The following is a 13,699-nucleotide window of genomic DNA, read 5'->3' as shown; positions in this document are numbered from 1 at the left end:
ACATGTTCAGATTTAAATGATACTGCATCCACAGCTTATCATGTTGTCCTGTTTGGCAGCACACGACCGTGGGACCCTGAGCGCTGTCTGGTTCAGTTTGAGAAGGACGGAGTGGTTCAGACGCACGAGAGAAACCAGAGGCAACACAACGGGCTCTCCTACAGCCACAGCTGGGCCAGCCAACAGAAGGTTAGCTAGACCAATCACACACACCTCCAAGCTACAGCAACGTTGATCTATTATTGATGTGGGTGTGCCATTGACTTTTCATCAAAAGGGAAAGCTGCACTGCTTCCTGTCAAGCCAGGCTGCACCTGATATTTAGGGGTTTGAAAAATCACTGACGAGCATGATCGGCCCCTTTCTTTCTCACTTGATATTTGCTGCAGTGATGCCCAGACAGCTAATCCACATCTTTGCTGCATCAGCTTGCATTTCATTGTCAATTTTGTCCGCAGTGAAGTTTGAATGAGTTGCCCTTAAGACTCTTCTACCTCCTCCCAGGCTGAGATGAATGGCAAACGAAGGAAGGCCAGCAGCCAGCCGTCCAGCTGCAGCCAAAACACTGAGAGCAGCAGCACCACACCAGAACCTACACACGAGTCCTCGGACAATGAAGGTGAGGCGCGCACACACATCCAAAACTAACAATATCTTAAACCGTGCTCCACAAGTCTTATGTTCTCGCCTCTCATGTCCCCAGGATTCTCAAACCAGTGTGCACGGTGCAACAAAGAGGTGAAGGACATTGCCCTGATAGAGGCCTCCATCACATCCATACAGAAGACACAGCAGGACATCCAGCGGTAAACAATAAAACACGTTTACATGCACACACACACACATAATGTCTTAAGAAGTCGCACCTTGAGTTTTTTTTTTTTTGTTATTGGTGAAAAGAAACATGCTTCCCCAAATGCAAACAGTTGTTAACAGTCATGTTTAAGTTAAGGGTAAGGCTAGTGAAAGACATTGTATGATATGCTTTCAAAACAGAATTAGAAACTCACATTATTATCCACTGATGGATGAATACAAAGTGGTGTCAGCGCATCTGTTACAAAAATATCCATAATTATATTATCATGATGAATCATTTCAGAGCTTGAAACAACCAGTTTCCCATTGTAGGAGGGTTGTTTTGTGTTTTATTGCGATTGTTTCTGTTAAATTCCTGCCGAGCATTGTTAAACCCTTGTTCACGCTGACCCTCTCCTCTCTGCAGGAACCTGGTGGCTCTGAGTCGTCAGCTGACTCGTCGGAGAGCAACAGACGACAGCGTGTCGCTAACGGGCCGCCACTGTCTCGTCCTCTGTGTCCTGCTCGTCTCCCAGCTCCTCCTCAACTACGTTTTTACCTGAGCCCGCTCCTCGGGGAGGAGTTTCCCTCCGGCACTGATCTGGCATCAGATCCCTCCGGGAAAAAAAGCACAGACTACAATCAGCGGATGAGGGCCAAGACGTCGGATCAGTGTTTAGAGGGCAACTTTGTCCCTTTTTGTTTCCTCTGATAGGGGAGGAGCATGGACAATAAAGCAATAAACACAGCCACAGCCACCGCCTGTCGGTCATCTGCAGAGAGGAACAGCACGCCCTAGTGTAGCCAGACTGAAATAGCACCGGCACACACACACTTTGGACCGGAAATGAGGGACGAGAGACGAGCATGGCTGAAAGGATTTTAAATTAAAAAATGAAATGTATGAAGATGAAGAATGATTTTGCAAAAAGAAATGACAAAGAGGATGTTTCACCATTCCTTAGTATCTTTTTTATATTGCCCTGCAATACTGTTTATCTGTTCGTGTGCCTGTATGTGTGTTGTTTGTTCCTACACTACAGTAGGCCCTATTGGCGCAGGCAGATCACCGCTTGGACTTCTCCTACTCCCTTTCCACTCCAGATTTGGGCCTTAAATGCTGAAGCCAAAAAAAGAAGAAGAGAAATGTAGAAGGAATATCTTCCAACAGTGCAATTCTTTGCGTTTTGTATCAATGTATGCTCAAATACACTCCGTCTCGTCTTTTAATGATGATGATTTTACCAAAACAGTATTTATAATCCGAAAGGACAAAGAGTACTTGTTTACAGGGAGCACTGTATGTGTTAGTAGTGACACGTAGGAAGGAAGGATAATGGGAACGAGGCAGGGCAGAGAGCCAAACGGAGTGTCTTTTGTACTTGTGTGCCTGTAGTGCTGTAACAGAAGGGATAATAGCATAGCTTTTGGTCTAGATCACGACACTAGTGTGTACAATCAGTTACATAGAGAGGCAGCGTGTGGAGGGAGGGATAGAGAGCGAGCGAGTGAAAATACACGGAAAATGATTTCTGTACTTTGGCCTGATAGAAGGGGTTTGTGTGTGCGTCTTGGTCCACACCACTTTCAAGAGTCTGTTTTAAGATGTAAACACTTAGTAATGAGTCGTTTTGTTTTTTCTTTGAATCAATTTGTATATATTTGTCTGGAGGTCTGTGTTTGAAAAAGAGATTTCAGAATGTATTTATTGGGTGATTAACCTTGACTTTCCTAATCTACTTCAGTTTGGAGGACGGAGACCAGGGTCGACAATTGCTCTCCCAGGGTCGTGTGAGTTTGTCGCGTATGTGTGTGAGTGAATGAGTGTGGAGGAGCACATGTGTGCGAGTAAGCCATTATGGTTGTGCTATATAAAACCAGATCTGTGATCTTGGTTTTCACTGGTTTTTAACCCTTGAATTTCAGTCTCCATTGCCAGTCCTGATCTACCCAATGGGAGAGAGTCGGAGAGCACAGGAAGTCGACTCTTTGAATGCTTTTATTTACTTATTTTCATTCTTTTCCTGTTTTCTACTGTACTGCCATGTCGTGGGGATTCTACATGCCGGATGTTTTTGTCATATTGAACGAAACTACAGTAAACATGAAGCTGCCCGATGTTTCCATTCATACTTGTTGAGTACTGTAGCATTACAGTAAAACATTTTAACCCTGTCACTGCACTTGGTTGTCATTAATGTATTGTAGTATTAAAAAAAACAAATGTAATACTTCACTTTACAGAACAAAATAGTTTCTGCTGTAGTCAATAGTGTCCAGCAGAGGGCGATGTTGATGTGTGTGAACTGAGGACTGTTTAAAATCTACACTGCAGCAGTCAAGCTGAAACATCTTCCCGGTGTTGGTTACAAACAGTGGTGGGAAGTAACTTAATACATTTACTCAAGTAATGTACTATTCTGTACAGTACATGAGTAACTCAAGTTGCTACTCGAGTACAATCGTGAGGTACTTGTACTTAAGTATTTCCATTAAATATTGTATGTTTCACTTAAGACCATTTATTTAGGAGTTGTGTTGATTAAGATTTTCATACGAAATGTATGATCAGTTTTTAAAATATGATCCTCCATTACAATTATGACAGATGAGTCTTTTTACTTATGATTTACTATACTTTGACTATATTTTTTTAATCTAATGACAAACTAATTTTTTTACTTGTATACCATGTAATTTGTGATTTTTTTTTTTTAATGCCATAATATACTATGACATTTTATTTTACCTCTCATGACATGCTATACTATGTTATTTTTGACTTTTTTATGACATGCTATGACATTTTTTCACTTTTTATGACTTGCTATGCTATGACTTTTATCACATACTAAACTATTTTTGCTGTTTTCAGGACACTTCTGGGGGCATTTTAACCCTATGTGGGGCTTTAACTCTCAGCCAATAAGCAGGGTTAGTAGCCTGTTCTCATTTGGTCAAACAACGCCGAGGCTCAGGGTATGTGGCACTTTTAAGTGTCTCATACAAAGCGGTGGAGGATGGGTTATAACATCGCCGTGTGTTTTCCGGTGCTTCTGTGTGAAGCACATGAAGTCTCCTTGCTGTCAGTCTCCCTGCTGTGTGGCCGTTGTGAAACTTACCCTGGGCTGCATTCATTCAAAATCCAGCAAATTCGTGCAGGTTTGTGAGGAGATGAGTATATTTTGATTTATGCGGGAAACTGCCACTCCTGTATTGTACCAAGGGTCAAAATGACATTAATACAGCCTGCAGCAATGCTACATACTATACAAGTTAAATTGACACCATTAAAGCAAATGAATGAGTTCATAATTGGCTTCATTTTTTGAGTCTGCAGGCATTTGCTGAAACAAGAGGATTGAACCCAAAACATTTCCTCACTGTCACCCTGGATATGCTCTTTATGACAACCAGCAAATCCACATTTCTGCCATCTCTTTGCTGAATCTAAACATAATAATAATAATAATCACATGTTTTGTTTTCTATTGAAGCAGCAGAGTGGGCAGATTGGTAGCAGGGTAAAGATCAACGGGCAGTCTCATCCCACGTGGTTTGTTTCTATTCTACAGTTAGCTGGATTTTTGAGTGGGTGCACACTGGGCCATTGTGATGTCCGATTGAATGTGTAAGGCTGACGGAAGGACAGCAGTCCAAATTAGGCCAGAGGAGAGTGTGTGTGTTTATTTTCCAGGCAGGGAGCACTCTATCAAAGTAGGTTCCTTTCAATTTGTGTGGGTGAGTTTGTAACCGTTTCCCTGCCCTGAATCCTTCTTTGTCTGTTTCCAAAGCGTGTTGGTGTCTGTTTACTTCTCCTGGCACTGGACGAGCAAGGGGTGTATACTGCTAACACACAGCATCCCACACACTGCCAGTATCAATGAACACACTGAGGGAAACATTAAAAAACCACTGAGTCACATAAGTGGAAGAATATGACATCAGCCAGACTAAAATCATTTCTCCTCGCTGAAAATTAGTTTGACCTTTTTGGAAATATGTTTGCTTGTTTTTTTGTTTTTTTTGCTTAACACGTGGTTAGCTTAGCAATAATTAGTGCAACAAACAAAATCGGCTGACCAGCTCCTCTAAAGCTCATACAAAAACCAAAGTGTAACAAACGCACATTATGAGTAGATTATTTCTTTACCAAATAGTCTGCCAAAAACTGATCCACCCGTGGGCAGCCTGTTAAAGCTGTATCGCCCAGTTTACATATGTCTACAGCTGCTTTTATCTGGGGCAAACAATAATACACACACATGTCGGTGGTGGTTAGAGCAAAGGTATGTCTTTTTAAAACTGTGTTTCTTGTAACCCAATAATCACAATCGTGGCCACAGAAGTGTTTATAGTTTACAGCTTAAGTCATGACATATATGTGATTATAGGCAATACTATAGTATTGTTTCCGATGTTTATGTGTTCAGTATGTCTAGTTGCCTGGTTTATATTTGGAAAATAGAATAATTAACATGATTTCCAGATGAGTTTTCTATAAAATACAGAAATGATCTCTTTAGCAATCATCCGTAAGCATTATTTTACCTGCCCTGTGCCGTATAACCAATCCAAGCTACACTCGGCCTGGTCATGTTATACTCCAGACCAGCACATAACTCCTCAAAAAGCCACAATTTAACATTTTTACGTGTCAGTTTTTGACCAGATGAACGAACAAGATATGTGATGTGTTGATTAGTTAGCTTTAAAGGTGCTGGTTGGCAGATTTTGTTACCTTTGGACAGTGCCAGGCTGGTTGTTTCACAGCGGTTCCCCCCAAGGCTGCATTCTGTCCCTTCTGCTCAAACTCACCGAGTTTGAGGTCCATCACGAGAACAGTTTCTTCCCATCTGCAGTTGGGTTCATCAATAAAGCCCGGGACCCCCACTGGCTCAGACACTTTACATCCTGAAGGCAATTGCTTACAGTTGCACAACTTTTCTCTATTAATATACACTTGATAACACACTTGTTTTAACATACTCTTGTTTGTTTGTTTACCATATTTTATTGGACATATTTTTTCTTTATTTATTTTTAAATTATGACTTATACTATTGCACTGTGTTTATTGTTATGCACCAATCACCAAGCCAAATTCCTTGTAAGTGTAACGTACTTGCCAATAAACCATTGCTGACCTGTTCAGTCTTTATGCTTGGTTATTAAGCTAACCTGCTGCTACTATAGCTGTAGCTTCAATCGTAATGTGCAGACATGGGAGCAGAATCAATATTTTCATCTAACTCTATACCCTCTCTCTCTCTCTTTTCAATTTGAAACTGATCATATCATATCATGCAATATGAGTAATCAAGATGTCTGAAAATAAATTAAATGGTTTTCTATAATGGGCATAAGTGTCTTTTCAGATCATTTTGAGTAGCTGTCATGGGTTTAAGCTTCGGCACCAAGCCATACTTAAAAGTAATCCTTTTATTCTCCTTCTATGAGCCATGGCCTCCTGCCCTCCTTTGTTTCTCCCCAGGTAAGCGAGTGAGAGGCCAGCTGTAACGAGGTGTGTTCTGCTTGATTTGGCTCATGAGCAGCAAGAGTCAAGTTGGATGTTTGCGCTCTGATTTGTGCTTTGTTGCAGCTCAGGGCCTCAGGCCTGTCGAGTTTATGCAAGAGGGAGGCAGAGACAGAGGATTTGTCTGGACTTGTCTTTCAGAGAACAGAGGAGAGGGAGGAGAACGGAGGGAGGGAGTCTGGCACTCTGGTGCACCCTGAGGCAATGTGTGTCATGTGTCTATTTCTTTATCTGTGCACAGGACCAAATGCTGTCCCGGCCGTACCTCAGGGGACAGAGCGGGTCATGTTTTAATCACAAGGTTGGTGGTTTGATCCCCAATCCACATGTCAAAGTATCCTTGAGCGAGATACTGAACCCCAAATTGCTCCCTAGGCCAGTTAAAACAGCCCACTGCATCCTAACTGCTTGGGATGGGTTGAATCCAGAGGTCAAATTTCATGTGTGTGACAATGGAAATACATTTTAAGTTAACTCCACTTTGTAAACCAGTAAATCACTGCTGACATCTTTATTCTCACAGTCCTGAAATGTAGTTGAAATCCTTGGCAGGGTTAGGCTTCCAATAACTCTTCCTCTGACTTTCACATTGGAAAGTAACTAAATCGCCTTCAGTAACTGAAGTAGTATAGCCTACTTAATTAACACGTACTTGTGCTTTACTTGAGTATTTCTTTTTTATGCTACTTTACACTTTTGACAAACTTTTGACCCTAACCCGTGATCTTAATCAGCATGTTGTTCTAACTTTCCATTATTCTGAGCACTTTAGGTCTTCTTATCATTGGCTTTACATCTGAAGACAGTTCCACTCAAGGTCCACTTCATCTGGAGCTTTCTGCTGATAGCAGAGCAGACCGTGTACTGCTGTTTGTCAAAGCTTTTACCATTTTGATGGGTCAAAATGTTAGACATGGAAGTCTCAATGTTGGTGTTACTTGTGTAAGTTACATTTTACTTTTAATACACTATTTTGATTTTAAAGTGTGGTATTGCCACTTTTACGTGTAATCCTGACTACTTCTTCCACTACTGGATTTAGATCTTAGTAAGAAAACAAGATAATTTTACTCAAGTGAAAAAACCCAATGAGTATTTTTGATGTTTTTAAGTCCTCCCAGTTGCTTTGATTTCATTTTAATCTTCTCTTAAAGCCCTGAGGTTTACATTCTAACCTCATTCAGTTTTATGTAATTTAATCCAATGATTCATTTGGGATTGGTGACTACACTACACTACACTACACACTGTCAGTGTGTGATAACCTGTCTAACGTTGTATATCTCATTAGTGTTAGTGAGCCTGACCAGCTCCTCTGTCTGAACCAAACTCAAACTTTTTTCTTTCATCTATCAACTTATTAAATTTGGCATTTGATTGTTCAAAGGCTGAATATTTATTTCGCTATAAACGGAGAACTCTTAAAGGCGAGTACCGATTTGTTGGGGAAGCTGCAGCAATTCCCTGCTCGTCTGTTGCTGTGCCAACCGTCAACAGCATTATGATGTAATTGCGAGGAACAGGATGTGGGGTGGTCCTCTTGTGCAGACAGGTAGACATGACCTGTTAAAACACAGACAGAGGAGGATTCGGAGACGATCTTCTTCCTTCTTTACCTCCCATGATAAAAACACTTCCATCCACAGCTGTGGTGAAAAATCTCAAAAGCAGTGAGGTGTGATAATGAACAGTCTCTAAGTTCTAATGGAAGAGAATCACCATCAACCATTAATTACATAACCCACAAATACAGTTATTACCGGTTGTGCAGTGTCACACTTTGATTTGTTGCCACGGCGGCGGTACCGCCCGCCTGGTATCCATGTGAAGCGACTGCTCCTGTCTGGTCTTGTCCCGGAGCACTCGGCCCATCCCACAGTTTAACTAGACAAACACACACTCGCTCAGAGGGGATTTATCACTACACGCCCCATCAACACTTCACCTTCTCCTTGGAAAAAATAGGCCATCATGTCCTGTCTAGTCAAACACAACAATTTATGAACTGTGGAGTCACAAGAGAAGTGTTGTTTGACCTATATGGCATGCGTGCAATTCTGCAGCCACAGAATGAAATATGATATCTAAAAATAGTTCTGTTGTGACAAGATTATGTTTGCGTTTGATCCTGTCCCTCTGTATATCTTGTTTACATATGTTAAAAGCGACAGTTGACTGATCTCTGCTTCCTACTTCCAGCATTGGTCAGTCATTCTTTCATGCCTCTTCTCATTTACATCCGTCAGTCAAACAGGTGCTCACGATCTGATAAACAGGAGAGTGAAAGCTGTGACAAGAGCTCACAGCTGGTGTGTACATGTGTGTGTGTGTGTTTGAAATCCTATACAGGCCTCATACTTGCTACCGGGGTCATCGGCGGCATGAAGACAGAGATGTGACACAAGGAAGTTTGTTGTTGTTGTTTTGAACATACTCCAGAGAAAGAGACAATACAACAAGGAAGTTACAGACACTGACAAAACCACCAAATATCTTACTTAATAAACCAGAATTTCTTCGGGAGTTTACAAAAGAAATGTAATCTATATCAAGCCACACACACACACACACACACACACACACAGACACACACACACAGACATATAAACCACAGTTTCACTCTGGAAAGAAATTAAATTGCATTGCACTTACAGACACAAGTACACACTGTACGTTCAGATTTTCTACCGTAGAAGACTTTTGTTGCAGAGTCCACATCGTCTGCTGCGAGATATTGACCCTAGTGAGAGAGACAAGAAGTGTGCTTGTGTGTGTGTGCTGTTATCCATGTGTATGCACACTGTTTGTGGCCTGCTCGCTCAGCTCTTCCGTCCATAGGCACAGATTCCAGCGGACCTCCCTGCTCTAATGTTGGAGGGGGCGTTGGGGGTGGGAGAGCAGGCTTTGAAGGAGGCTCCAGTGACTCATTACCCAACAATCCACCCGCTCTTCATGTCCTCTACACCCCCCAAACATCTCCATCCTCGCCCCAGCCCCTGCCCCTTGTCCTCTGGCACAGATAGCCGACACACAGCTCCGCGCGCACACCCACTTGACGACCGTTGACTGAAGAAAAGGGATTCTGTTTCAGTGCAACAGGGACTGTGTGGACCGAACCACTGTGAAAGACTTCTGTCTGTGTGTGTGTGTGTGTGTGTGTGTGTGTAGATGTCGTACTGTTATAAGTATGCATACATGCACATTCACTGCACTAGCTCATCTAATATTTCTCTGTTTCAACAGCATGTGGAACAAGTTTTATCTGAAAAGATCTCAGTTTTGAAATGTAATGTTCCAACCTGACATCCTATAATCTCTGCCTGCATCTCTCCTGCTGGAGTCATTTCTTCATGTTTCCTTGGGGGTTGCGTAAACCTACACCGCAAACCGCTGTTCCCACAGCTCACACTGGTCAAACCCCCACCTCTAACTGGTGTGAACACACATCTGCGTACCTCGTGGGGACAAAGCCAGACATCTGCGCCCATGTTTTTAGCAATTGGTCCAGGATGTGTGTATGGTTTTAACATACTGCTGGGTGCCTGTGTGCAGAGCCTTCATTAAAGATGACATCCATAGGAGATGACATCATTTGGACTTCCTGTCTGGAGCTCAAAGAGCACAATTACATTTACAAATGCACACTGATCCACAAAACATTAGAATAATTTGCCTCTGCATTTGTGGGAAAATGTTTTCAATATACTTAAATAGATTACATTTTGAAATGAATATGAAATGAAATGTGAAAATCCTGGCTCACTGTCTGTGCCCAAGTTTTCAGACTCCTGTGAAACAGGATGGAGAACAAAAGGGGGCAGTGAGGCCGTTGACACAGCAAGGTGCATTGCATGGGAGAAGTCACATTTTGTGACTTGCAGCGCTTTCAGACCTGTTTTGCAAATGGTCATGGCACACACTTTTTGCAGTTTTAGATGTTGTGATTGAAGAAAATAGTTTAGAAAAACCTCTTTCTAAATTGAGAGCTTCGATAGATAGATCTACTCAATATGTAAATCTGGCTTATTTTCCTTACTGGCATCACACTTATACATCTGTGTGATGCCAGTAAGGATGTTAAAGGTTAAGGATGTTTTTCATGGATGAGGTCCCAGATTTCTATCGAGACAACAGGTGGTGGTGGACTCTGGGGAGGAGGGTTGCTGCGACTTCCATCCCTCTGGAGTACTTTCTGTGTACTGATACCCTACCGCATGGAGCAGGTGCCTTTTTTAAAACTTTTTTTTTCGCCCTTGTCCCTCAGATGGCCTGAGTCTGCCACTGACCAGGTCCATGGTGCAGATCGTAGTCTGTGTAAAATGCCTGTGTTTACATTGCTGAAGAGTGCTTGTGCTGCATTTTGAGTGTGCTGTCTAAATTGATTAATGCTGACCTCCAATACAACCGTAGCCTATTTGGCAAAAGGTTGCCACTGTGCTCAGTCTCGGGGCAGCGTGAGGACAGAGAGGTCCATTGTGAGTTCTCCTGCTCCTTGGGAAAGACCCTTGAGCCATGACAAACAGGATTTCCTCTGATTTCAGGCTTTAGTCTTCCCACTTCCTTCTTCTATAGGGGGTTTATAAAGCAGCCTCTTACAGAGCTGTAATGTTGCATACATTCAGCTTTGGGCTGGAGCAGGTCTGAGGAGTATTAGTGAGTCTTGTAAGTTTTTGTTTAAAGTTCCATCTTCGTCCCAGGTTTTTGAAGTATCAGACCTGTCTCACAGCAAACATTTTGGCTTGTCATAAGATGAAACACACAGGTGTAATTAATGACACATAAATGATGGGTCTGCTCGGTTCAAAGGTCCCTGGTATTGAACATGCGGCCTTAAAAGCCATCATAAAGGTAATCAGTTCCACCTGTGCCTTTCCTGCTACGACACCCACCAATGTCTGCTGTGAGAAAGACCTATTCAAGATGTTCAGCTAACTCAACCACAAAGCAATAGCCACATTTATCTCCTTTATTTGGACTATCCCATTTCAGTACTGATTGTCAGCTGGATTTTAGAATTTAGTTAAAATCAAAACTTGCTCATTTTGAACGTTAACTGATCAACACCGACAGTCTGCTGACATACTAACTGGACACTTGGCTACCATAACATTGGTAACGCTGGACAAGTTAATAGTCAAATAAGTATGTATACTTGCTCTAATCAATATTTATATCCAGAATGGTTGAAATGTTTAAACAGATGATTATCGCCCGACTCGGCTGGTACCATCTTGTCATTTTTCAGCTCATTGTTTTGGATTCACAGCCCGCAACTTTACTGTTATGCTTCACTGCCACAGCTCTCAGCAGTGCCCTTTATTTAACCATAGAAAGAAATAATGATAAATCTTTTGTTTACTACCTGCTACAGAAAAAAGTTAGCACATAGCTGGTGAACATAATGGCGCATTTAGCAGCTATAGAGCCAGATAATTCTCCCAGGAGCTGGAAGAGAAAACAGCTAAAAAAGGAGAGTGAATATAAGAACTACATTTGTAAATAACTGCTGATGGTGTTCTGTATCTGTGGGATGCATTTACTTTCATGGGTGCAGTATTATCATAACTGGTGAACCTGATGGCAAGAGCAATGAAAATACAACCAAAGTCGTAATAAACTTAAGTTTTCCTTCAGTAAGAAGAAAATAATTGAGAGGAACACAAATGAAACTCTGCATTGTTGCGTATTTCTCTGTTTCCTTTGTTCCCGAGCTCCCTGCCCTTCAGCCAGCCATCCAACCATCCGTCCGTTCATAGATCAACCCACACAGCTCCTGGGTGGCTGCAGAGAGATCACATCACCTCAGCGAAGGTATGCAGAATTAGGAAACACAAGCCCACACCCAGATCAACAGTGATTAAAGCACCCTCTGCTGAGTCTTTGAACAATGCAGCCCTGTTGGGTCCTGCTATGATTGATGGAGACATTTGCTGTTGGGTCAATACCACACTGCTGAAGTGATCAGGGAGCTGGAGCCACGCAGCTCCAGCAATACATAGGATCTGGAAGAATGCATTGTCTGAGAACCTGTTATCTTATAAAGGGACTTTCCAGCTTCCTCAGCCTTCTCCTTGTGGCCCATTCACTCTGACAAAGACAGTTTCAAACAGACAGCCTTAATGTCCCTGTTGTGCACTTAATATCAAGTAGAATATAACGTTTTCCAAATATTTCCCACAAAACTGTGTATGTGAAAGAAAGCTCTTTTTTAGCTTCTTTTTGATTGTTTTCACATAACTAAAAATACCACATAATTATGTAATATTGACAGAATATTCTGGCTAGTGAGAAATGAAACCATTGATTGACAATTAAGTAATTGACGTTTGTGGTTTCTTCCAAAGTAAAAGGTGATTTAGTGCACCTTTAATCCTTACTGTTTCGTACACAAAAAGCAAAAACTTTCCAAACCATTTCCTATAAGTAATGACAGATTGAATATCCTTTAGCAGACTGTTTGTTCAGGGCGCAGTATCCCTGCTGCATTACCAGTTGATTAGATAGCACCTGGTATATTGTTGGCTTTGGTGTGTCTCGGGGGAATTCCTGCATCCATTTCTCTTCTTAAGCAAACTCTTCTTCTGTTTCTTGCAATATGCTTTGCTCTGGGATTTTCCCTCCCTCCTTTTATGTGCTCATTATGTGCTCATTTATCTTCCTTTGTATTTCACCCGCTTTCCTCTTGTGTAATATCTATGGTGAACTAATTTCGTCTCTCTCTGATAAAGGCTCTGGACCCGGGGCCATCGTTACAGCTTATTACAGGTTATTACAGCCATTCGTTTCACCTTCGGTTTCACGTCAGACGAAGTTCATCATGTTCCTGCCTTATTGCTGCATCGACAATCTGATCTAACTTACTGTAATTATTGTGAGTGACATTCAGCTGAAATCACATGGCTGCCACACAGTGTAACCAGTGCTTCGCCGAGGAATTTCCTGTTTTCTCTTTATTTCTTGTTTCTTCTGTTTATTCCCTAAAAACTGCTGCTGCCAGAAATGTAAAGCACATCACTTCAGGGGACATCAGCATGTGTAAAACATATAAAAGCATTGTATCTCAGGTGTACTATATAGAATTAACATGGAATCTAGAGTGATATGGGTTCAACTTTTCTCCAGATGTTGTACTGCACTGAGATGAAACTTTGCGCGCGCACACGCACACACACACACACACACCCACACACACACACAGTCTGCAGACATAACCAAAACAGAAAAAAATGTTGAGGAATATTCAAGTTCTGAAAAATGTCTTTGATGAGAGTTCCAGGCTGGGAAATGTAATGTTATTGTAATCTGTTCTTGGTCATCTCTTCACACACCCACTCGGGCAGGTGCTAGTAACTAAACCCCCCCCCC

The 13,699-nt window shown here is 41.9% G+C and overlaps 1 protein-coding gene across 3 annotated transcripts in view; it reads left to right on the top strand.

Annotated features, from left to right (window-relative positions):
• Window positions 1-3,516, top strand: part of osbpl5 (oxysterol binding protein-like 5) — a 42,954-nt gene extending 39,438 nt beyond the window's left edge. For all 3 annotated transcript variants that reach the window (XM_031858972.1, XM_031858993.1, XM_031858982.1), the window contains 4 exons: window positions 60-189; window positions 505-619; window positions 704-806; window positions 1,226-3,516. In XM_031858972.1, coding sequence (XP_031714832.1) covers window positions 60-189; window positions 505-619; window positions 704-806; window positions 1,226-1,361 — 484 coding nt within the window. In that variant the 3' untranslated portion in view covers window positions 1,362-3,516. The remainder of the gene's footprint in view (window positions 1-59; window positions 190-504; window positions 620-703; window positions 807-1,225) is intronic.
• Window positions 3,517-13,699: the final 10,183 nt, after the last annotated feature.

Source organism: Anarrhichthys ocellatus, unplaced genomic scaffold (assembly GCF_004355925.1).
Source record: "Anarrhichthys ocellatus isolate YVR2014 unplaced genomic scaffold, GSC_Weel_1.0 scaffold2, whole genome shotgun sequence".
NCBI classification, from domain to species: domain Eukaryota; kingdom Metazoa; phylum Chordata; class Actinopteri; order Perciformes; family Anarhichadidae; genus Anarrhichthys; species Anarrhichthys ocellatus.
The sequence above is the reverse complement of the archived record's forward strand: the minus strand, read 5'-3'. Positions and strand labels throughout refer to the sequence as shown.